This window comes from Macrosteles quadrilineatus, unplaced genomic scaffold, assembly GCF_028750875.1.
Source record: "Macrosteles quadrilineatus isolate MER2022 unplaced genomic scaffold, UCM_ALF_1.0 Scaffold_9__3_contigs__length_116548681, whole genome shotgun sequence".
In the NCBI taxonomy this organism is placed as follows: Eukaryota; Metazoa; Arthropoda; class Insecta; order Hemiptera; family Cicadellidae; genus Macrosteles; species Macrosteles quadrilineatus.
Window position 1 is genome coordinate 18081003 of NW_026542602.1, and position 25242 is coordinate 18106244.

The 25242-nt window shown below is 34.7% G+C and overlaps 1 protein-coding gene across 1 annotated transcript in view; it reads right to left on the reverse strand.

Annotated features, from left to right (window-relative positions):
• LOC129002521 (importin-11-like) overlaps positions 1–20915 on the reverse strand; it is a 31325-nt gene extending 10410 nt beyond the window's left edge. Inside the window, exons 1-10 of the mRNA XM_054430389.1 lie at positions 20728–20915; positions 16791–16944; positions 15801–15901; positions 14897–15010; positions 12551–12782; positions 11303–11480; positions 3440–3697; positions 2734–2889; positions 2321–2361; positions 816–998 (exon numbers count right to left, since the gene is read on the reverse strand). Of these exons, the coding sequence (XP_054286364.1) occupies positions 816–998; positions 2321–2361; positions 2734–2889; positions 3440–3697; positions 11303–11480; positions 12551–12782; positions 14897–15010; positions 15801–15901; positions 16791–16928 (1401 nt within the window). The 5' untranslated portion in view covers positions 16929–16944; positions 20728–20915. The remainder of the gene's footprint in view (positions 1–815; positions 999–2320; positions 2362–2733; positions 2890–3439; positions 3698–11302; positions 11481–12550; positions 12783–14896; positions 15011–15800; positions 15902–16790; positions 16945–20727) is intronic.
• Between the last annotated feature and the right edge of the window lie 4327 nt (positions 20916–25242).

A 25242-nucleotide genomic window follows, 5' to 3' on the forward strand; every position in this document is an offset into this window, starting at 1 on the left:
TGGAAGCCTTATGTTTTTAGTCAGTGACACCTTAAAACCTTTAATTTTAAATTCTATTAGTATTACTGTCAATCAAATTATTACAAAATTTTCCCAAACTAGAATCAATAGTTTTTCTAGCATTACTTTTTTGTTATCATGTTAAGAGTTGTTTACTGGCAGGTGATCACCATGGACCAACCTTGTCTTCTCAAATGTGGCTTTTCTGTTTCCGAGTCGTTCATCACCAACTTGTCAAATTTTAATTAGAATTTTAATTGATCTAATTATAATTTTTATTTTTTTTATGGTTCAAATTGTTCACTAGTGTCTTGGTGTTACAGCATAGCCACCTGTAATACAAGTCCGCGATGAGGCAAAAGTGGCAACGCTGCAGTTAGCCGTTCTGAAAACACCTGTCGCACTTATTTATAATCAAGCGTACGAGCATACTTTATGTTTACAAGTTTGTTATTCTTGTTTTTACCTTGGCAATTGTCACACACCAATGCCGCTGCCTTGTATTAGAGGTGGCTACATGGTTATATTCATCCAAGATCTACTGTACTGGTGGAGTGTGATATTTCATCCAGCTGCTTTGGATAATTTGAAGCCCTGAGACTAAGATGAGAAGAGGATCAGGGAGATATGCAAGGTATGAGGACTTAATGAATTGTGTGGTTCTGCAGAGCACATAAACAAAGAGAAAGTACAGTCAAGTATGGTGTCTATCTTCAGAGTAGTCAAGGGTTGGATAAGATGTTGTTTCAATTCACCTACATCTGAGTCCAGTCATACCAAACAGACAATTGAGACGCTACTGGCTGGTGACTCACCTCATCATACAAGTCGAAGGCAGCCAGTCCAACAGCGTTGTATACAGCGTCCTTGGCCAGTATAGCGTCCAGGTTGTGAGGATCCACTGGAGTGTGGTTCTCCGTGATCAACTGCAGCAATAGAGGACTCAACGTTGTGCGGAAGTCGTGAAACAGTCCGACAAACAGCGTCTCTGTGCATGGCTGTACAGTAAACAAAACACACAAAAATATTGAATACACAGTTAAATCGAAAGAAACCTGTTACCGACTTACAATGGCCCGCCGAAAGAACATTACAATACAACAATTGAGGCAATGTGGGAGTGTGTGCATTATGCCTGGTTGTAGCAAAGAGTGTATGATTGTGGGACTGAATATTTAAAAAAACAATTTTTACTAGATCTTATTTACTGCCTCATAATCTTTTTTGTACACTATTTTTGCTAGATGATTGTAGATATTTACCAAAAAAACAACTACAAAGTACTAAGTTTGCTTTAATTAAGAAAAATTATAATTTTATCATCTAATGCCTTTAATGTCTCGATTTATATAAAATCACATTGTTTGGGGCGACAAAAATGTAACGCTTGAACTTAACTTATAAGACCTTTTAATTTAAATAGTCTAGATAGATAAGAGCTTACTGATAAAAAGGTTTTTTTTTACAAAGTTTTATTTACAATCTATTTTACATTAAACAATAAGTAAATATGATGGCATTTATATAAATAAAATAACAATTGGAAAACATGAGTACAAATCATGTTGTACAAATCGAGTCGGAAGGTCTAAAACATTTTCTCTTTTTAGTCTGTAGACATGTTGACTTAGGAGGTTGAGGGCCAAATGGTTCGGATGATACTCAAGCTTGGAGATGTATTTTTTACTGCAGCTCATAACTTCTTCAGTAACAAATGGAATTTTGCAATCATTGTGAATGGTGACGTTGGATACATACCAAGGGGCTTTCAGGATGGTTCTTAGTAATTTTGACTGAAATCTTTGTAATATATCCAAGTTTGATTTTGAAGCTGTGCCCCACAAAGAAATGCCATACTGATAAAAAATTAAAAACATATGATTTAAGACAGGTTATAAATCTAATGATACAGTAGAACTACAATAATTCAAACTCATATTTTTGAAAATCCAACTATGCTACCTGGATGGTGTTCGATCCAAATTGATCAAGATGATTGGAGTTTTACTGTACGTACATTTTAATATTACATATTTGAGGCTGAAAAATATATTAAATATTGAAAACAGAGAAATTTTTGAAAGGTATGTGTCGCTAACTGAAACATAGACATTGTTAACCGTTTGTATAGAACCTTCAGCAAGAAAATGATTTGAAGTGTTAAAGGAACATAAAATAGTCAGTTAATTCATCCAATAAATTTTAGAAGATGAATAAATAAGCCATGCAAAATCAAAATTATCTTACGAATAATACCCAAACTGTTTCCTTACAAAACTCACACTGATTTCTATAGTATTAACTTGTAATGTTTCCTTACCCTTAAACTGTATTTCCAACATTCACCTCCCTCGTCAGTAACTGTAAAAAATAAACAAACAAAAATTGGTTACAGTCAATGTTGCCTGCGAGTCTGTCAACTTAAAAAGTTAACAATTGTTAAACTGTGCCACAATACATTTAAGCAATATGACTTAAAAAATAGATGAGGATGTTGTAAGTGAAACAATGGAGATCTGCTGGCCTAGTGGTTAAGAGGCTGCCATTTACTGATGACTTTTAGCTACTAAGAGATCTAAAGTCATGTTCCTGATGATTCCAACCTTAAACTTTAAGTAAAAAAGGGATAGGTATGCAAGGAGAACTCCCTATAAAATACAGAACCCCTTCCACTAAAATCCAATACAACTACTATATTCTAAATTCCAATAAAGTATATGACCTGTGACCTACCGAAGCCCTCAGGATCGGCGTCCCATTGCTGGAGATCCTGAGGAGCCAGCAGGAAGTAGTGTGTGATGAGTTTGCGGCACATAATGTTCAGGATGGGCGTCTCAAAAAAGCTCATCTTGATCTGATGAGCCCTTAGTGTGTCTGGCTCTTTGGTTTCTGAAAAGAAGTCAAAAGGTTCGGTATATTTTTATTTATCATCAAAATCAAAATAGCAAATATTTATAACATTAACATTATGCATACAACATTTTTTGTAAAATTGTAAAAAAACATTATATCACTGCTGAATAATCATTCTTTCTAATAGAGCTAGTAAAAGAATTTTAAATAACTAAAGAATTTTAGTTTTTAGAGTTTAAGAATTTTTAAGAATTTTAAGAATTTTAATTTTTTAGTGATACATAAATAAAGGAAAGGGATAGATACTAGCATACCCAATAATAATAATGGGCATCAACAATTTTGAGTGACTATTTTAGGTCAAAACTCTTGATTTTTCACATAGGCAAGCCCATTTAAAAATAATATGTTACCTAAAATATACAATCATAAATCAGGATGTATAAGTTATTCCCGTAAGTTCAATCTAGCCTTTCACCCTAGTTGTTTGTATATCCTTACTATATTTTAACTTACAGAATTTTTTTTATTTTAATTTCTTTCATAAAGTTTTAAAATGCATATCACTTAAAAAATAAATACTAACCTTCAATAATTTTGGCAGGCTTGTACTCCGGACATAGTAGAATACCCTTCAGCAGGTTTAGGCACTGGATTAGGAAGCGTTCAAACAACAGTGGTGCGCCTTCTGGTGTGAAAGCGTAGTGAACGGTAAAATTAAGCGTAGCCGGCAAACAATCAACAAATGAGAGAGGATGATTCTCCAGCACAGAGAGAAGAACTTTTGTCAACTTTACGATACAACGTTCCACCTGAGACTGAAGTTCCCCCCTGGTTGATACTCCTGTAAAAAAACTATTAGCTGATTTCTGATTGGTTGAATGGAGCAGACCTTATTTCTAGGAACATCAGCTACATGAGGGTTTTTAACACTCCCCCTTTTGTACTTTAGAGCCTGTCAAACTTGAGGTGCTTGATGAACTGCAGCATCCTGTCTATGAGCTCCTCCTGAGGAAGGTTTACTGACTTGATTGAAATGAAATATTTACTTTTTGAATTTGGGCTAACGTAAATATTACAATGGAAAAACAAGCGAAAAAGCTTGGACAATTTTATATACTAAAAAGGAACCTGCATTAACACTGTGCTGCATTTCTTGAGCAATCATTGAAAGAGCCGATTTGCAAACTATGAAAACATAGGAAAGTCATAGAACACCACCAAGTAAACCTAATGCGGCTATGAGTGGGAAACATTTGTAAAGAACACTAAATAACCAGATCAGCTTTTGAAAAATGATAAGATATTAGCAAGAAATTTTGATTATATCGAACTTTTATGTACATTGTGAATATTTCCATAATCTTTGTTGACTCTTTTAAAGTCATCAAAAATTATGACTGTTAAAAGTTTTAAAACCACGCCTGTAATACTTCGAAATTGCTCGAATTCGAGCAACAGGTACACTAGTCTTAAGAAATGTAGGTGCTATTTCAGGTAACCAAGACTTGTGATCATTCCTTTGACCCGTCTCAGTTGCCTTCTGTCTAGTAGAAGAGGTCAGACAGAAGGGAACGAGTGAGCTTATTTACCCTTTGATGCTGAAGCCTTACCTATTTATTTATTTATTTATTTTCCAATAATCACATAACATCATATTCAGACAGGTGATTCGTCATTGTTACAATATTTTATAGTCTCTATTATACTAAAATTATTACTAAAATAAATTTCATTGCTGAGCCTTAACATCTACATAGCTTCCATATATTCCTCCAATGAGAAGAAGGCCTTCTCCAAAAGAAAGTTTTTTAACTTCTTTTTGAATTCAGGGAATGAATCAGTGTCCCTAATTGAAGAAGGTAATTTGTTATATATTTTTGGGCCCATGTACTGAGGAGATAAATGGAATACTTTAAGTCTGTGTTGAACTGGTTTTATATTGTTTTTAAATCTAGTGTTGTGAGGATGGGCATGTTGATCTTCCATGAATGTGTCAAAATCACTTTTAACCATTAAAGCTAGTTTAAAGATATAAGAACTATACAAAGTAAGAATTTTAAACTGAATGAAAAACTCTTTACTGTGAGTAATTCGAGACACTTTCGCTAAGACTCTAACTGCTCTTTTTTGGAGGATAAAAATTTGTTCGGCATGACTAGAAGAACCCCATACCGTTAAACCGTAATTCATAATGGAAGAAAAATAAGCGTGGTATACTGCTAATTGTGTGTCTAAATTTGTAGTATGTCGAATTACCCGAAGAACAAGTATAGCTGATCTGAGTCTCTTTGATAGATTCTTAATGTTTGTTTGCCAATTAAGTTGCCAATCTATATCAATTCCAAGGTAATTAACTGAGTTTTGAGAATATATTGATGTTTGGTTTGAATTTACAACAATGTCTCTATTCTCATTAGCAACTGAAAAGTGAATTAGTTGTGTCTTTGACACATTCATAGATAGACCATTTACTGTGAACCAGTCCCCGAGGAGTTGAAACTCATTAGTAATTAAGTCTTGCTTAAAATCCAATGTTTTTTGTTCGGTGCAGATTAAAGCAGTATCATCTGCATATTGAAAAGTATGCATTTTTGTAACATTACATAAATCATTTACATAAATTAAAAATAAACAAGGTCCAAGAATGGAACCTTGAGGAACTCCGTAGGGTGTGTAACCCCACTCTGACTTATATTTGGTTTGGCATTTCTGTAATATAATTCTTTGTTTACGGCTTTTTAAATATGAAATGAACCATTTTAATTCCACATTTTTTATTCCATGTCTACTTAATTTTTCTAGCAATATATCATGATCAACACAGTCAAAAGCCTTGGACAGGTCACACAGCACACCTATTGTGCGCTGCGACCCGTCCAAGGCCTCCGCAATGCAGTTAATCATCCTGGTAATAGCCTTTTCAGTACTGGATTTTGAGCGGAAACCAAACTGAGATGGATTTAGTAAATTATTTTGTTCCAAATAATCTGTAAGTTGAGTTTTCACAATTTTTTCAAAAACTTTTGAAAAACAGGGCAAAAGAGCAACTGGTCGGTAGTCAGAAGGATTGTTAACATCACCCTTTTTAAAAAGAGGTTTTATCTCTGCATATTTAAGTTTTTCAGGGAAAATTCCTTCCTCAAGGGACTGATTCACTAGTGTGCAGAGAGGTTGTTCAATAATTTTAAAAACTCTACTAATAACAAAGAGGGGAATTTCGTCCCAACCTGAAGATTTAGTATTGCTAAGACTGGTAAAAACTTTTCTTAGATCCTGAACTGAAATTTTCCTAAATTTAAATTGTAAAGCAGAATTTTGAAGTCTAATTAAATGTTGACTATTGTTTAGTAGCTGAATGGATTTATCTTTATCTGTCATTTGGTTAGCAATTTGTGAAACATTTATAAAAAAATTGTTAAATTTATTTGCTATTGCCAATGCACTACCATATTGGTCGTTTCCATCATTCAATTGGATCTCAACCGGTGTGTCCGAGTTTTTTCTATTTAATCCAATTTCTTGTTTTACGACTGACCAAGATGCTTTACTTTTATTTTTGGACCTTTTAATAAAATCATCATTTGCCTTTAATTTAGCTAATGCAACGACTTTTTTGAAAGTTTTCCTGTAATTGTTGTAGTAAGTTAAAAATTGTGGGTTTCTATTCCATTTAGATTCCTGGTGCAATTTTCTTTTATTTTCTGCTGAAATTTTGATTCCTAAAGTAATCCAATTTTTCCTTTTTTGTGTTTTATTTGATCTTGTATTAACTGTTTTTGGAAAAACCTCATTAAATAAATTTAGAAATGTATTAAGAAAGTTGTTGTAGTTTGTATTTACATTTGGTGTGTTAATATCATAATGTGCATTCTTTAAAGCCATTTCAAAAGTTTTTAAATTTTGTTCTGTAAATTTACGAATTAGTTCTTTGTTTTTACATCTAAGTATTGGAGAAGACCTTTTCTCAAATGACAATATCAATACTTTATGGTCTGATGCACCGATGTCTACAACTAAGCTACTAGTATTCTTAGCTCCGATGTTAGAAAATATATTGTCAATACAAGTACTAGAATTTTTAGTTACTCTTGTAGGTATAAATACATTTGGTACAAATCCAAAACAATCACAGATTTCAAAAACTTTACAGGTACTAGCTTTGTCAGATAACAGATTAATATTTAAGTCAGAAGATATAAAAACATTTTTAGATTTTGCCTCCAATGCCAATTTGTCGAGTAATAACTCAAATTTTTCTAAAAATATTTTATCAAAATTATCTCCAGGAATTCTATATATTGATACAAAGACCGAATTCCACTCCTTAACTTCTATAAATGACCCTTCAAAACAATATGGTTCATTCAGAAATTTCAAGTCATTTCTAATTTTGAAACTTAAATTTTTATCTATCATTAAACATGAGCCTCCTCTAGATTGATCAGCTCTAGCATAAAAATCAGCAATTTTAAAATCATCTAAACTGTTTAATAAATTTATACATGTTGAATTTAGCCAATGTTCATTTAAAGAAATTACCTGAACCTTTCTTTGTTGACTTTCCAGGAAGAAAACTAAATCTAAATAATTATTTAAGAAGCCCTGGATATTAAAATGTAACAAAACAAAACTGTCATCAAGATTCTTTCCTAACTCATATTTTTTCTTGGACTCCTCAACCTGAACTACTTCTCTAAAAAACATTCTGTATTATTCCTAAGACTACTATTTACAATTTCACTCTCAAATACCATGGAATTAATATGTACAGGGGACTCATCTTCATCTTTACTCTCCATATCTACACTCACTTCACCAGACTGACTTTTTGCACTGCACAATACACTTTCTAGTGGTTTGTTGGGCTGCATCGATGCTTCAGGCTGCATCATCGTTTTCGCTGCTGCAACATTCAAGACGTTAGCTGCATTGTGTTCCTCCGTTGGTCTTTGACATTCTTCAAGTTGATTTGAGATTTCATTATGTAATGCTGTGACAAACGCTTCATGTGACCGCCCCCTCCAAAGAGTTCTTTGTGCTTTTTGGTCATAAGACACTATGCAGACCTCAGCACCAGTAGCAAAATGAAATCTTACTAGGTTTTTAATGAAGTGACGAGGCTCAATCATATCCCTAACGCAACCCATTGCAGAGCAATATAACTTTTTTAAACCTTTTCTTTTGAAATCTAGTTCCAGGTCACTGAAGGCTGCATCATAGTCCTGATTTCTTGGTTTTCCACAGTAGGAGTCTTTAGTTACCAAACTGTACACTAACGGGCCATTTTCCACCTTCTGGAGAGCTAGATTTTTTGTGACACAGTCAGAGATCTGAGGTCTGCCGAATCGTTCCCTGAAAGCCACTGCCACTCCCGCTGACATGTGTCGGGGGTTGTTAAAATCAGCAGAAATTGTATGAGCCAGTGCTACAGAGGTGTCATTTTGTATTTGATCAAACACAAGTCTCATATCTTTCTGAAGAACTGAGATTTTAGCATTTGGTGGTTTAGCATTTGGGTTGACTGTCTTTAATGAAGTTGAAGAAGAAGGCAGCAAAGGGAAGGCATTTGTGTCTTGTATATTGCCATTAAATTGCAATGTGGCTGGCTCAATACCAGGAGAGTCTGATGTACCTGGGCAGGTGAAGGACGGAACAAAGTTCACCAGTTTGGGAGCATGAACTGCGCTCTCTATTGTGCCTAAGTATGGAACTGTTTAGGGCATTACTAAGTTTACGCTTCCCGTTGTAATTAAAGTGAAGTCCATGCTGAGTATGATCCCTTCTATAAAACCTAGTCTTCTCCATGATAACGATTCCAGGGCATCTATTGTGGGGTGCAAAAAAAGTGTTAATGAGATTGTTATTAAACTCAGAAATGCTTTTGTTTTGTGATGTTGTGTCATATCTCAGAGGAATTCCTGGGAACAGAACATTTGTTCTTTTGACGGCATCCAATAGTTTAGTTAGGTCAATTCTCTCTTTAGTACATGGTTCACTGAAATTGTTAGTGCCGCCCAACACTATTATGTAGTCTTTTACAGAAAAATGTTGACTGATCTTTTCCAAATCTTCAATTACTTCTTCAAATTTAGCATTTGGTTTTATGATTGACGATATTGAGAATCTCTTGCCAATTTTGTTGCTCATTAAGTCTGATAGTTTTCTCCCATGACTATCTGAAAGAATTAATATTTTTGATTTTTTAGTTGTAGGTCCACAATTTATTTTGGTTTGACTATTCTTAATCTTCTTGCTATGTGAGGTGTATTCATTTTTTTCATTATAAGTACTGCATTGAGTTACATTTTGCAAGTCAATTAACTTTGTAAATCTATTTTTTAATGGTATGTCTGATGTACCTTTTTGTACAGTGAATGGAGTTGATGGATTCCATGTAGAGATGTCTTTAAAAAAATCAAGTTCTTCATGAGCCTTTTTTAGTTTTGATTCTACTGTCCTGAGCTCTTCTATCAAGCTTCGATTGTCGATTTCAAGGACTTGTAGACATGTGTTGAGGTCCTTATTTGATTCACCAATTCCATAGTCCGTTTTTTGTGCTTCAAGACATCTGATAGATTCTAGCATCTTAGCTGACTCTTCCTTTAATATCTTGCACTGTTCACATGGACTCTTGCGCAAATTTAATTCATTGATTAAACTGTCTTTTTCTGCTTCAGCTTGATCAATCAACGAAACCTTATGAGCCATCTCTGTTTTGATTTTATGTTCTAAGGCTTTGATTTTCAGACCAAGTTCGTACTTTTCCTTGTTGAAAAGGGAATTGCATTGTTCAAGTTGACTTTCTAATTGGGTAATCTTGTCATCAAGTTCCAATTTGGATTGAGAGTAATTTTGTCTTGCGTTATGCAACTCCTGTTTCAGCTTTTCATTTTCCTTTAGCAAAATATTACCTGCCTCAGCAGCCAGAATGAGTGAACTTTCTAAGTCTTCGTTTTCATCAGAATTCACACTTGTAACCTTTTTCTCTAAATCAACTATGCTGGAACTTTTTTCATGACTATTATGATTTGATGTTGAGTTACAATCAAGACACCTCCAGTCCAAATTTTCTCCTTTATAAATTTCATTATAATCACTATAAGACATATTCAAACATTTTGTATGAAACCATTTGTGGCATATTCCTTTGCATTGTACAGCTGAAGACCTTACATTTCTTTTACACACACCACATTGGCTCATTTTAAAAACTTTATTATTATTTTTATATATATATATATATATATATTTTAAATAATAATACTAAAGTCTTATTTTTATAATAAATTATCCCATTAAATAAAGGATAACAGTGTCAATTTTATTTCATTAAAAAACCATGTAGCAAATAGTCATAACAAAATAGGTGCTGTAATTGTTTTAAGTCCATAAATAAAGATGATAACAAATCTTGATTAGGTCTCGGCTATGGGTACACTGGAACAAGTTAGTAGTGCCAGTTGTTATCCATTTCAATGCAGTTGTAGTAATTGCAGTGCAGTTATTGCTGTGACCATTTACTCAATTAAATCTTCTGCAGTTTTACTTCATTATTTTAAATCATTGTATATTATGTTATTGTTCAAAAAATAAAATTATAGAATATACGGTGTCAATATTCAACAGCAATAAAACTTGAGAAAATAAAATAGGCTTAAAAAAGGTGACAGCTAATTCCAGATAATTTGCAACAATGATTTAAAGAGTTCTATTGGCAATGTAAACACAGCTGGAGATACTGTATCCAAGGGTCAGTTCCAAGTGATAAGCTGTCTAAAAGTTAGTGATGGGTAGGGGGAGTGGAGGTCCAGACGTCATCAGCAGAAACCTGTTGCATCAGCAGAAACCTGTTGCATGAGTCAAGTGTAGGTTACTTCCTGTCTTGAGTGTATTATTTAATTTAGTTTTGCGAAATATTGCAATAGTCCAACGATTAAGTGTTAATAATCGATAATAATTAATCAGCTTTATAAAGAGTGCATTATATGGTCTTGCAGTTTTCACTAGAAGAATTTTCATTTATTGTTAAAAACATGTGCTTTTTGCTCAGATTAAAGTGAGTATTTTTGTAATTACATTTTTAACTCAGTTTTAATTATCCATTAAAAGTCTTATGTTTCCATTTATTAAGTAATACTTTACCTATAGTTTAAACTATTACTTTAGTCACAGAACTTTTAAAAACTATCAAATTAATCTATCTATTAATTAATCTATTAATCTATCTATCTATTAATCCTATCTTCTCCTGTGTTCTTTCTAAACCCATGACATACAAACCCACAAGAAACAGTTAGCTGATGGACCAAGTTGTTAATTTTGTTTGAGTTTTATGAATAAGGAACAACATTTATCATTCATTCATATTTTGGTTTAGATACGCTAAGTAGCGGCCGCATCTCAATTTTTAATGATTTAATAAATAGCAAAGAATGATGTAACTTACTGCAATGCAACATTGTTTTCGCCCGTTCAAAGACCAATTTGAGGAAGGTGTTAGCATCTGGGAACTCATGAGGTTTCTTGAGTCCATGAATTGTCAGTTTTGTTAGAATCCTCAATGATAGCATTGCATTCTCTAAACATTTGTTGGGCTCACTGTTGTTAGGCCCAACACTCTGGAGCTGAAAATAATATATTCTTTAGTTTAGCCTATTTTTGGAATCACCAGCTCAACGTGGTTCAACAACAATCACTAATTATAACCAATATTGCATGATTGAATGCTATTTTTTTTTTTTTTTTTTGCTTTGTGGGTTGAAATCAAAGGCCCGGAAAATAAAAAGATTTTCAGGGAAAATATGAACGAAATCAGCAATTAAAGAAAAGTCTTTATCAAGAGTTTTAGGTGTTAATTAGACATTTCTGCTAACTAGAGATGGATGGGTCCCGAAATTTCAAAAAATTTTTGGGACCCGACTAAAAAAAAATTCTCCATTTTCGGGACGGGATTACATTTTACTCGGGAAATTTTCAGATGGGATTTGATCCGATCGTCGGCAATTTTGCCGCTTTGCAAGTGACGATGACGCCGCTATCGCGAGAGATGTTCACGATAGTTCCACGAACGCAGGAGGCGAAGGTATTTCAACAAAGGTGAGTCATTTCGACGATCGCGCTATGACCACGAGTAATTTCAACGATCACGTCATGACCGCAAGTCATTTTGACGATCGTGTCATGACTGCGAGTCATTTTGACTTTGACGATCGCGTCTTGACCGCGAATCATTTCGACAGTCGGGTCATGACCGCGAGTCATTTCAACAATCGCGTTATGACCGCGAGTCATTTCCCATCCCATTCCGCCCCGAACTAAAAATTCAATCCCGTCCATCCCTACCTAAAATTGTTGCTAATGCTATCAACCACTTGCTTATATTAAATCAACACAATTGTATCGCTAATGACTAAAAAGCTAGCTACTGAATATAAACTATAAACGACAAAGGTGACTAAGTTCAATTCAATAAATGTCAATTTCTGTCAAATTAGCACAGGCTTACCAGGATAAGAAGGAATCTAATTAAGCATAAGAAAGACATAAATACAACTCAGTATCAAGAATTGACAAATCTCTAAATAAAACCAATAGCTCATTTTCCTTTTAGAATATTTACTCAAAAAAGAAAAAATGGGAAAAGCGAAGGTACCTTTTATACCAAACAACCTTGCTAAAACTACACTAAACTCACCTGAGAGATAGCCAAACAGGTGTGCTCCTCCCACATAGCCAGCATGAAGCCGTAGATGTTGGCAGTGAGCTCCTGGAAGGTCCTACGGTCGCCGATGAGCCGCTTGGAGCTCAACGCCTTGATGACGTGATACAGAGTAAGTAAAGCTCGGTGCTGCTGTAGGGGGTCACTCAGCTTAACTGCCTCTAGCAGAGTCGGCATCAGCGAGCCCCACTCTCTTGGCCAGTCCAATCTGTGCAGCATATTCATGTTCATAATCTTAACTTATATTTATTAATAAAGATGAGCCTACATTGAATAGTATCAAAATTGGCAACATTAATAGGGCTTTTATAATGGCTACAAAAATATAAGATGAGAGTGAATATTAATGGTAAAAATAATAATAACAAGCATTCAGTTTACAATGGGATACTTAATTGAAATAACTTTAAACAAACTATGCCTGGAAGGTGGAGAACTCTTCTATCAAATATATATAAATCTATATCTATAAAAGAGGAACTACGTATGTATGTATGTATGTGTGTGTGTATATACGTTATGGACTCCGAAACCGCTCGACAGATTGTAATGAAACTTTCAGGCATTATTAAGCATTTTTCAAGGATGGTTCGAGTGAAGTTTGGTGCAGATCCGTCAAAAGGGCTCTGCCCCAGAGTGTTTTAAGTGGACCAATGTCAGACTTTTTGATCTACAATGTTTACAAAAAATATAATTTAAAATCAGATGTTTACTTTCACCAACTGTTTTGTAGGTTGAATAATCACAACATTCTGTATTAGCATTAGTCATGATTTGAAATAGTGCCACAGTGTTTCTACAGATTGCAGCACAGAAAACTATTTTACTTTTGAATAAGTCCAAATGTATTAAACCCCAATCGCAGCACACCTGTGCACTTAACAACGTTTAAATTCTCCAATGTTAAATATTAAAACATAAAAACCTTTATAAAAGTACTGTATTATAAACAATAAAAGGGTTGACTTTTTTAAATTTATGACAACAGCTAATTTGCAACCAAAAGGTGAGTGAGCGTAGCGAACGAACATCAACCTGGAGGCGAGTAAGCGTAGCGAACGAGCTAACCTGAAAACAAGTGAGCGCAGCGAACAATTTCCAACCTGAAGGTGAGTGAGCGTAGCGAACGAACTTCAACCAGGACGTGATTGAGCCATGCGAATACTTATGAAGTTAAGCGGGGCAAAGCCCGCGGGTACAGCTAGTTTAATATATTTTTAAACATTACAATTGTTTTAAGCTGCAATGGGTTGGTATTTTTTTATTTTTTATTTAAGCCTGTGAGGCTAAAACCCCCTCATTTTCCTTTAAGAGAGCTGGTTATGGATTTTTCACTTAAAAACTCTTGTTTTTAGCAGTTAGTATAATTTCATAACTGCATTGACATAGACTGGGTTTTTGGGCTGAACAGGTGTTTGGTTGTCATAAAACAAGACATGCAACATTACGAGTGACTACCTTTTTCAGGTATAATATTAGGTGTAATTTTATTATTATTAACATTACTGTTGAAACATCAATGCCTTCTAGGTGTGTACCATATTTAGGCTTTGGATGCAGGATGAGTATAGAATCAGTGCGAAACTAGAACATGTGGCTTTGGGGGGGGGGGGGGGAGAGAGATGGAGGAGCCCCAACACCGGGGACCTAGAGGGTATGGAATACCCTGCAGTAAATAGAGGGGTCCAGGAAAATTTCCTCTCGGAAAATTTTGAAAAACTAGAACTCAAAACTCGCGTTTTCAGGCATTCCAGAGGTCTAATCATGTTCAAAATAACTCCAAAAATCAACCCAATTGAGGCTGTAAGTTTTTGTTGTACTGTAGCCTACTGAGCTGCGCGTGAAGAGCCGTATCTACTGAGTTTTTATTATACCTAAATTGATTTTAACAGGCTGAAAACTTAAGCTTACAGTGCATGAGCGGCAGCGTTGCAAACCTAATGATGATTTTCCACGTAATCGCCACTGGAAATCCCCGATTTTATTCCCAAAGATTATGATATTACCCGCGACAATTCCTGATTGATCCTCTGTGAACAATGTTCATTATGAAACCATTATGGAGGAGGTTATTTCGTCAACAGTTCTTTTGTTATTTTTGCCTTTGGGGGGGGGGGGGTGTTCTATCCCCCTCATCCATCCCCCCCCCCCAGTAGTTACGCCACTGTATAGAATGGAATAAAATCCCAGGTAGCTGACTAATACAGCTGTTTTCTGTAGTTAGGACTGTGTCTATAACTTGATTATGTTGATTCCAACTTTCAATAAAACCGAAGTTATTTTCAGCACAATAGATAATCTAATGTAATACCACAAGATTACCTGGCCATTTTAGATATAGCTACTGCCAGTTGCACGGCGATTTGGTTCACAGGTTCATTGAAGGTGGAGGCTATTTTTTGTCTGATCCCTGCTTTCTCTTCTTCTGAAATGCCACTAAAACATAAACAAACAAGTAGGCCTAAATTTTGATAATGAATATATACAGGCATAGGCCTACTAAAAGTATAGCCTATTGTGATAATTTATGATATGTTCATTACAAACGTAACTAACAAGCAAAATAACTCATCTGGGGATGGCAACCTAACAGATATGAATTTTTTTAGATATGCTCAACATAGTGATTAAGATTAAATGCCTCTTACACTTTTTGATAACAATTTGATTTTGCAAAAATTAAGGACAACAATAATTAGGTTTAAAAAACATAAGTTGTATAGAATGGTGGCAGTCTAAAATACTTCAGACTGCAGTTTTTGTTTCCATTAGGCCTTGTTGGGTAAGAAAGTGGGGAAAAAATTCTTAGCAGAAGAATGTGTGATTATATTGAAAAGATTACCCTTCGGTAATACTGAGGTTTATTTCTGCACTTGCAAATATTTTGTTTATAACTTTTTTTTAAGTGTTTGGCAATCTGGCCTTGAATATAACTTATAGACTACTTTCGAGCAACTGGATATGATTAAATTTACGTTGTTTCAACTATCCGACCGGACTGGTATTAATTTTCTTGTTGCCAGGGCGCGGAGGTAGCTTCCACGGTTGTATCTGATGAATCTACAGTGAAATTATGTTTAGTACAGAATTTGTTATTACTTAACTAGGTCTAGTATAATTTGTTTTTTCCAGCCCAAATTCGTAGTCAATGTAGACAGTGAAATAAACTTTGTTTAAGAAGATCAAAACAACATTATTTGATAGCTAAAGTGAGGGTTTTACTCACTTTGTAGCACCTTTTCTCCAGTACTTCTCAATTCCATTCTTAAAATATAAAACAGCAAGCCATCTGACATTGACGTCTACAGTGTGGGTTGAAAAAATATCCTGCAAAGACAAAAAAAAAATTATAAACTTAGAGAAGAAGAAAGGAATAGACAAGAATACTTAGAATAGATACATAGTAAACTTACTCTCATTTTTTGTTAAGACGACTATTGGCATATGACACATACGCTTAAATATAGGCCTAGGCTTCCCCAGCATTTTTTTGTCAGTATCCAGAAATAAAAAATAAGTCATAACTTATTTGTCTGGTGCAGTTTGGTACAGTTGTTATTACTCCATTACTATGTTGTCCAGTACTATTTTTTTAAAGAGGTTAACAGCCTCTTTTATCGTTGCATTTACCCGACTACATAGGCTATGGACCTATGCGTGGAGCGTATCCAGCAAATTGAAGGGTGAGCGGTACAGTAGGCTACAAGAAGGGTGAACTGTATTGATGAAAAGTAGAGGCAGTGATCAGGATCCGAACCCACGACATCGCTGCATTGGGCCCAAAGTCCATGACACTACCGACTGAGCAACCGACTTACAATTTTTTAACTATATTTTACTAATGTTACATACATGTGTTGTTTTGAAATTCGTTCATTAATTTTTGTAGGCCTAATAGCTTCTGAGGGATTAAAAAATTCTTAATTTGAACAAGAGTCCGGTTCGGAGGTGTCCACATGATAGGGTGTGCACTATACTTAATCTAAACATTTTGCTTAGTAAAATAAGTAGGATTAGGCCTAGTGGCCTATAGTATTTAACTGTAAGCAGGAAGGTGTAGTTATATGAAGTTTAAATGATGATTGATAGATCAGAGTTCTTTGGTAATCACACATTGGGAATCTCCTTCTAATGTAATACTCAGTGAAATGTGTCCACAACAAACGATTTTATGCTAACAAGTATTTTTTAAGAACAAAATAACAAGTGGACTTACAAAAAGAATGGTGTAAAACCCAGGGACACCTTCCCACTCTTTTAGTTTTTGCTCGGCAGGTTTGAGCACGTCCGAGTTTTGACTTGCTGCTTGTTGTAGTGTTTCAAACACCAGTGTCTGAGCTGTCAGTAGATCCATCTTGCATGGACATGCCCTGGACAGAAATTGACGTTCCAGTATTTATTAAAATAAACATCAACAAAGATTACATGCTTAAAATTAAATGTACAAATGTATGACACTTCATGCTATACAGAATCCACATCTGCAGTACCGGTATATTGAAATTTGCGAAGGGGAAATCTCTATGCATAGCCTATCTATAAGTTCTATAGGCCTAAGTTAACTTAAAATATCAAGCTTCAGGTTTGTACAGAATGCCATTCCAATGCATATGTTTATTGGTACCTACACTACTATGTTTAAAAGTACGTTTTTAATAATAGGCTACTTTTTTGGAATGAATAAAACTAATATCTACTAATAAACTTAGTTTTAGTTTTTCAAAACTTTTTTAATTCGTTTTTGGGTAGCCCTTACAAAATGTACAAATGTAGACCAGTAAGTTTAAGCATTTTTTCATTGCTTAAATTTGCCCAAGTTCATTTAAGTACCATATGTAATTGCTTTTTTAGGGGCATTTGTTTTAATTTTAAGATCATGCTGTATTGATGGAAACATCCGGACTCTATGTAGATCCAGGCATGTCAACAATAGCTCAATGTGCATAGACAGACCTTAAACATATTGACAAAATGTGACTTTTGTTAAATGTTTTCCAAAAACAACAACATTTCCAACTTTGTCCTCAATTTTTTGTACAAATTCTTCAGTTCTGTGTCCTTAATAGAATTTGTACAATTATTTTTTACTGTGTAAATTATATCCAAACAAAAATAAAGACTTGAAGTAGATAAAATTAAATAGCCTACCAGTAATTTTATTTGCAATAAACTCCATATTTGTAGAAACAAATCCAATACAAGATGTTTACTATCACAACACTTTAACATGGCAAATGATAACAACCATGATGTGAATCTCAACAAAAAACAGTAACCTTTCATTTCATTCAAGTCACATAATTAGAGGTTTATCAAACATAACATGTTATCAGTAATGAGTTATCTACAACACAAATGGGAGGGCCTACTCGTTTTCCCAAATAGATTTACGGTAAATTTAAACTTTAAATAAAACATGAATAATTATATGTAGCAACCCCCTATTTTTAGTACCTAGCTTTTAAATTAAAACACATTAAGGCCTATCATCTAACTGGTACTCAGGAAAAAGACTATTGTAAATTATTAGGCCTACTTTTGAATTTTAACTAATCATGATTTAACTGAAATAACAGACAACAGTAAAGCATTGTTTTTGTATAGACCTACTTAAGCATACAATTTTATGTCCCTAAGTTTGTATGACAAAAAAAAAAACTGATAATTTTTGACATAGGCCTAGGCCTACAGTAAAGGGGTGGGAAGTAAACCTGGCTAGACCTACATCCCTTTCAGCAGTTATCGCCAGGCTACAAAAAGATTCATTTCTCAAAATAAGCTAAAACACAAACACAGATTACACGTTCACACAAAAATTAAGAAATAATCAATCACAGATGGCTTTTGGACTACATATGTGTAAATTGCCCCAGGTGGCAAATTGTAGACTGGATATTCATTCCGACAGATAGGCTAATCTGTCCTGACGACACCTTATAAGTGGATCCTTTCGTCTTTTGTGATGATGGCGGAGTCCTGGATAACAGCCAAAACATGCATTGCAGGTTTACATCACACTACTTTACAGCATTTAAAGGTTTTTTTATTTAGGCCAGTGACATTTTTAATTGAAATCAAAGTTGGTTAATGTAAACGCTAATGATCGGGGGGGGGGGGGGTCCAAACTTACACCCGCTTACTGAGGGGGGGGTCCAAACCCATTTAAGAGCCAGGAAGTTAACCCGTCCAAGTCTGAGATGCTAAGCACTGGGTTTGCAAGTTGCAACACATACAAATTTTTAGTGGTGCGACTGGGATATAACCCAGGCCATGCTACCCACATGAGATCGCTACCCATGCTGGCCGCATGAGAAGCTGTAGCGCTAATATTTTAGTTAAATCTGTGATAACTTTTTACCCGACCATTTAAAATTTCCAAGAAACCGAGTGGTTGTAACTTAGCGTTTGCCTTATAATTTAAAGGCTTTCAATTAGGCCCTAGTTCATATTGATGTTCTTTGGTCCAGGATCACTTCTTGAATATTAAAATGATGTAAGATTACCTGTTTCCGTCTGTGGTCTTAAAATTTGTTGTATTGAGTAACCGGTTTCAAGGTTAAAACCTCATCATCAGGCTCTTGTTGTCACTCTTGCGAGATCGTCGAGTTTTAGAAACACACAAAAAGACACTAGGCCTAACATTTAAATCAATAAAACACAAGACAGTACACATTTTTTGATGTTGAATTTAGACTATTGTATTAATTTCGTTGCTGCTGTTGCTGTTGATTATTTGTAGTAGGCCTATTTGTATCACATCTTGCTTTGATTTTTATTGTTATTTCTTGGTAATGGTTCAATGTAATGGGTTTCCTGTTGGAATAAATAAATAAATAAATAAATAAAGACCTATTGATATGGATTTACCATAAATTCGGGAACTAACTCCACACACGACGGGGCACGGGCAGACGGTTTGTCATGACTTATCAATATGTCTCGTGTTTTATTGATTTAAATGTTAGTGTCTTTTTGTGTGTTTCTAAAACTCGCCGTTCATGCAAGAGTGACAACAAGAGTCTGATGGTGAGAATTTAACCTTGAAAACGGTTGCTCAATACAACAAATTTTATGATCACTTACGGATACAGGTAATCTTATACCATTTCAATTAGTGATGCTTTTTAGAGGTTACCCTTTTGTTAAAAAAACCCTAGGTATTTTAAAGTGAAAAGATTGATTTTATCCGTATATTATAGTACCTAACCGTAAATGAAAAAGGGTTAAGATTTAAGATCAGCAATGCGAAGGTAAAATCAAGATTTTTTTCTGGCTCAAACTAACTTATTTCCTAGCTTGTAACTTATAACTTTTTTTAGGCCCAAGTGTCATGACTTATCAATAGCTTATGCCTCGTGTTTTATTGGTTTAAATGTTACTTAGAAAAACACTTTGGTTTGGCTGCACTTTAGTTTACCTACGTCCTACACTTATTCTAACGAATTTATCGATCAATAACTTATAGCCTATCGATTATTTCATTCGATAACTTATATCAAGTTTGGTTAGTGAGGTTAAAACCTAACCTAACAAACCGAATGAAATAATCGATATATCGAATAATCTATAGGCCTATATCGATATTTTTCATTCGATTGAGTGTAGGTCGTAAACTTAAGTGCAGCCGTGTCTTTTAGTGTTTCTAAAATTTTGAAGCATGTAACTTGTAACTGTAATCGGTTACTTTTGAATTTTGTTTAGTTTACATTTTAGGAAAGAGCGACTTACTTGTAACTGTAACTAAACTTAACTTTCCCAAGTCTGAAAAAGATCAACTTAGTTAGATTCTTATTGGTAGTTAGGTTAGTTTCGAAATTTAGCAAAATTAGGTATATAATACATTTATCAAATAACTATATTATTAAATTATTGAACTAATTATGTACAAAGTATGTCGTGAAGTTGAGAAAAGGCTTGTTACTGACTTAAGACTTAGGCCTAGGCTAAGAATTTGATCTTCACATTATTTAATAACATCAAAATAAATACCATTGAGAGCTATTTATAGAAAGGAAATATATTTTAGGCCGTGTTTTATGTAAAGTTGTATACTTGGGAGAAGTTTAAATTGTAAAAAGAAAGGTGATATGACATAGTTCACAATGCTGAACACGATGCCGATGAAACTGTTGACTCCACCTTTAAAAGCTTACCTTTTATTTTTCCGAACTAATTAATTCTACAACATGTTGTTAGTACTGTTTCAAACATTAGTAAAAAACTATTTCAGACGGTCATGAAACTTTGAAGATAAAAAAAGTACTTTAAAAGTATACAAAAATTCCTCCTTTACAGATACAAAATAACACACTGTTTTGATTTGCTATGCGTTTGACTTATTGTTTTTCGTTTTTGGTTTTTGACGACTAATCTAAATCTAATCTGGCTGGTCGGTTTTTCAGTCTCGTCTAGTCCAAAGCCAGTCAGGCAGGTCTTATTAAGTTTTATTGGTCGTGGCATTGATTTTATATTTAAACAATTCACATGTTCAGCTGCAGACCAATCTCTTACCTATAAGCTAAGTACCTATACATTCTTTGTTATAAATAGAAGATGCTAATGCCCCCAGTACACTCTCGCCGAGACGCTCACCGAGGCACCTCGCCGAGTAATTCAATTCGGGCGAGAGCTTATGCGAGGTAACCATGTACACTCTCGCATTTTCTCGCAGTCGAAAAGGAACAAACTTCGATGTGGAAGTAGCGCTCACCACTCGTGCAGTCTCGGGTCCTTTGACTCGTGTGTGTCCAAAAACCGACTCCAGATGGAGCGCCGACGAGCACGAGGCAAGGCGAGGCGAGGCGACCCGAGTCAAGGCGAGAGAAGACGAGCGAACCGAGTACACTCTCGCACTCGCCAACGCTCGCCTTGCCTCGGCGAGAGTGTACTGGGGGCATAAGAATGGCTCAAGTTATTGCCAAAATATCAAACGTCAGACTATAGTCATATCAAGAATCAAGAATCAAGAATATTTATTGTCATTAAAACACAAAAAACAGTGTATTGACAATCGTCACAACTTAGATCTAACATGAAATATACAATGTCAAGTGAAATGCATATACAAATATACATACATAGTTATATAATAAGAGAATAAACCAAATTGTTTAATACATAATCAAAATCTTAACACTAGACCTCAAAATTTTTTTGCATTGAATAACATGAGTGGAACTGAAATTTAGATAGATTGATCGAAAGATTTAACTGTACATTTCCCAGCATATCTCAAAAAAGTCTTCAATTGTATAGAGTCACTCATTAATGAGTACATTTTTTATTTTATTTTTGAATTTAGTTTCTGGCAGTGACTTTATATTTTTTGGTAAAGAATTATAGAGCTTGGTTGACAAATACAACCAGTTTTTCTGTGAAGCAGCATACTTAAATTGTTGAACTCTTAAATTGCATTTGTTTCTTGTATTATAGGAATGAAAATCAGCATTAATACTAAATGAGTCTAAATTTGAGTGGACATAGCACAGAGAGTGTAATACATAAAGAGAGTAGAGAGTTAAGACACGTAAATTTACAAATAAGGATTTACAAGACTTTCTATAAGGGACATTACAAACTAACCTAATTGCTCTTTTTTGCAAAATAAAAAGTTTTTTGCAATATGAACTAGCTCCCCATAAAACAATACCATATGTTAAAATACTATGGATTTGTGCATAATAAACATTTAACAATACATAGTTATCAACACAGTGCCTTAACCTTCTAAGCATATATAAACCCTTGGACAATCTCTTAGCAATAAAATCTACATGGAAGCTCCAGGACAGTTTAGAATCCAACCAAATACCTAAAAACTTTAAAACATTGATTTCTGAAGTATTACCAACATTTTTATTGTAGCTAAAATACAAGTCATAAATTTTCTCCGTATTAAGAGATAGATAGTTAGCAGCACACCAGTCCTGGAGAGTCAAAAGACTAGAATCAAGTTTGTCTACTATACCTTGTTTTGAGTTATCAACAATTTTTAAACCAAGGTCATCTGCAAATAAAAAGCCATCGATGCCTATTCTCTCAACACTAATCGGTAGATCATTAATATAGATACTAAACAAGATTGGTCCAAGTATAGAGCCTTGTGGCACACCATACTCTACCAGTCTGCCCCTTGAAAAAGTTCCATCCTTAAATACAAACTGAGTCCGGTTCGTTAAATAAGACATTATGAGATTTACCGAATTAAGGTCAAATCTATAAAAAAGCAATTTTTTTCCCAAAATATCATGTTGAACTGTGTCAAACGCTTTTGACATATCAAAAGATCTGAAATTTACTCTATTTGATTTTTCCAAGTCGCTAACAACATTTTCAACCAACTTTATGACAGCATTTGATGTACTTGAATTACATAGACTAACCAACACAAGTAGACTCATCCCATTGTAAATATTGAAGCTCGTTTTTCGTGTGTGTGTAGTCAATGTCTGGTGCTGATCGCTAGTGTCGACGACATTTTGTTTATATTGTTTTAGCTTAGAAAAAACATACTACTTGAGGAGTATGTTTTATCTATGGTTTTAGTTAGGGTTAATTTCATGATTTGTGCCTTACTGTTTGGTTATATAACTGGGGTCGAGTTATTGTTTATGATTATATCGTTTTATTTGGTTAAACGAGGTTGTTTTAAATAAATGAAATGGCAAATAAACAAATTGTAAACAAAACACAATCTCTACACTGCACTGGAGAAAACTAACAAAAAATGGCTTCTTTTGTTCTTTAAGGATGAGAAATCTACCAAGGGAGAACGTTTTACCATGCTATAGCCAACTTCGATAGTCGTGGTGCTTTATCCTCCCACCATCCAATGCAATGAAATCAATTAGACATATAGGCCCTAGTCATTAAATTCATAATTAACAATAATTTATTCATTCTTCCTTGACCAAAATTCATAACTACATTTTACATGTAGATAGAAGAATGCGTGAATACGCACACACGAACACATTTACATCCATAGATATAATAGCAGCTGTGTAAAATAAAAACCCTTAGTAGATGCTTAAAAATAAGGCATACTTATGGCATGGAACAGCTGAAGCCAGTTTTATTGATAGTTCTGTCCGAGTGTCCGGTCCTCATGCATTGTCCGGTGCACTGCAGCGTAGAGGTTGTGTGTTTTGTTAACAATTTGTTTCTTGTTATTTCAGTCTTTTAAAACCTTGTTTAACCAAATAAAATGATCTAATCATAAACAAGAACTCGTCTCGTATAGTTATAAAACCAAACAGTAGAAACCCAAATCATGATATTAACCCTAAAATAATATAAACAAAATTCCGTCAACAATAGCAGTCATAGTGTCACCGCGGACATGAACTAGATCCGAAAAACGGGCTTCAAAATTTACAATGTGATGAGAAGGCTACTCGCGTTTATTTATTTATTTATCTATTTATTTATTTATTCATTTATTTATTTATATGTGTTGGTTAGTCTATGGTAGATGTAGATGTGATGATATTGTCACACGAATGGATGAAAATAATAGAAGAATGGCTATTTCTATACATATATTGATTGTCAACCGATCCGGAACAACAACAAACATAAAATATATTTAATATATATTGAGACCAAAGTACCATGGTACCATTTACTTTTAAACCCATTCTCTTATGAAGAACCAGTAGAACACTGTATAAGTTAACATACGTATAAGTAAATTTTGTGGTCATGGAGCACCGATTCTCTATTTCTAAAATTATTAGTGATTTTGTCACCGTTACTCTCAAGTTGCATTATACAGTAGAACCCCAACCGAAACCCAAGTTATCCGAAATGGTTCCATAAATTAAATTAATACAGGGCTAAAATAAAAGTACAATAAGTAATATGAAAACAGAGAGACCATTTTCTGACCATCTGATAGTTCTGACTGTTCTGGCCTTTGGAACATTTTCGTAGCTGAAATAAAACACTGTATTATAGACATTGTTTTAAATTAATTTTTCCTACACACCGTGGTAATACATAGGAGTTTTTTTTAGCATTTGATCGGTTAACCGAAAAATTGGTTATCCGAAACGGCTCTTCCCCCATTATTTTGGTTAACCGGGGGGGAGGCCTTCTTTTAGGCAACCTTTCACCTAGGTACCAATTCACTTAGATCACATATCAAGTAGGTACCGACAACTCAAATCGGTCAGCCAGGTCCCGGCCCCTCCCTTCTGCGCGAAGGGCGTGGCTTCGCCGTGGTCACGTGTTTCGCGGTGCGGTCGCTTACCCTCTACACTGCTGAAAATTCCCGCGACTTCTTTGAATTACCTCTACATGCCTCTACTCCACCCAAATTTCAGCCTCCTTAAGGTACGTTTTGCCTGGAGCGACAGGTGCGACGGTCGCGCAGCGACCGTCGCTGAGCGGCAGTCGCGGGACACTGATCAAAGGGGTTTTGCATAGTCCTGTTTTGCTTGGAGCTACTGTCGCTAGAGCCGCGAGCTGCAGTCGCTGGGTACTGCTCCAAGACCAGTCAGGAGCGACGGTCGCTTAGCGACAAGTTAAATTTTAGTGGTGAGGAAGACTACAGTTTATTAGAAGAAGTTGGCAAAACACCCCGCGCTTTATATTATATCCTACAAAGACCAAGGAATAAAGGACAACGTCAGGTTAGTTCAATATTATGTTATTATATTATAAGT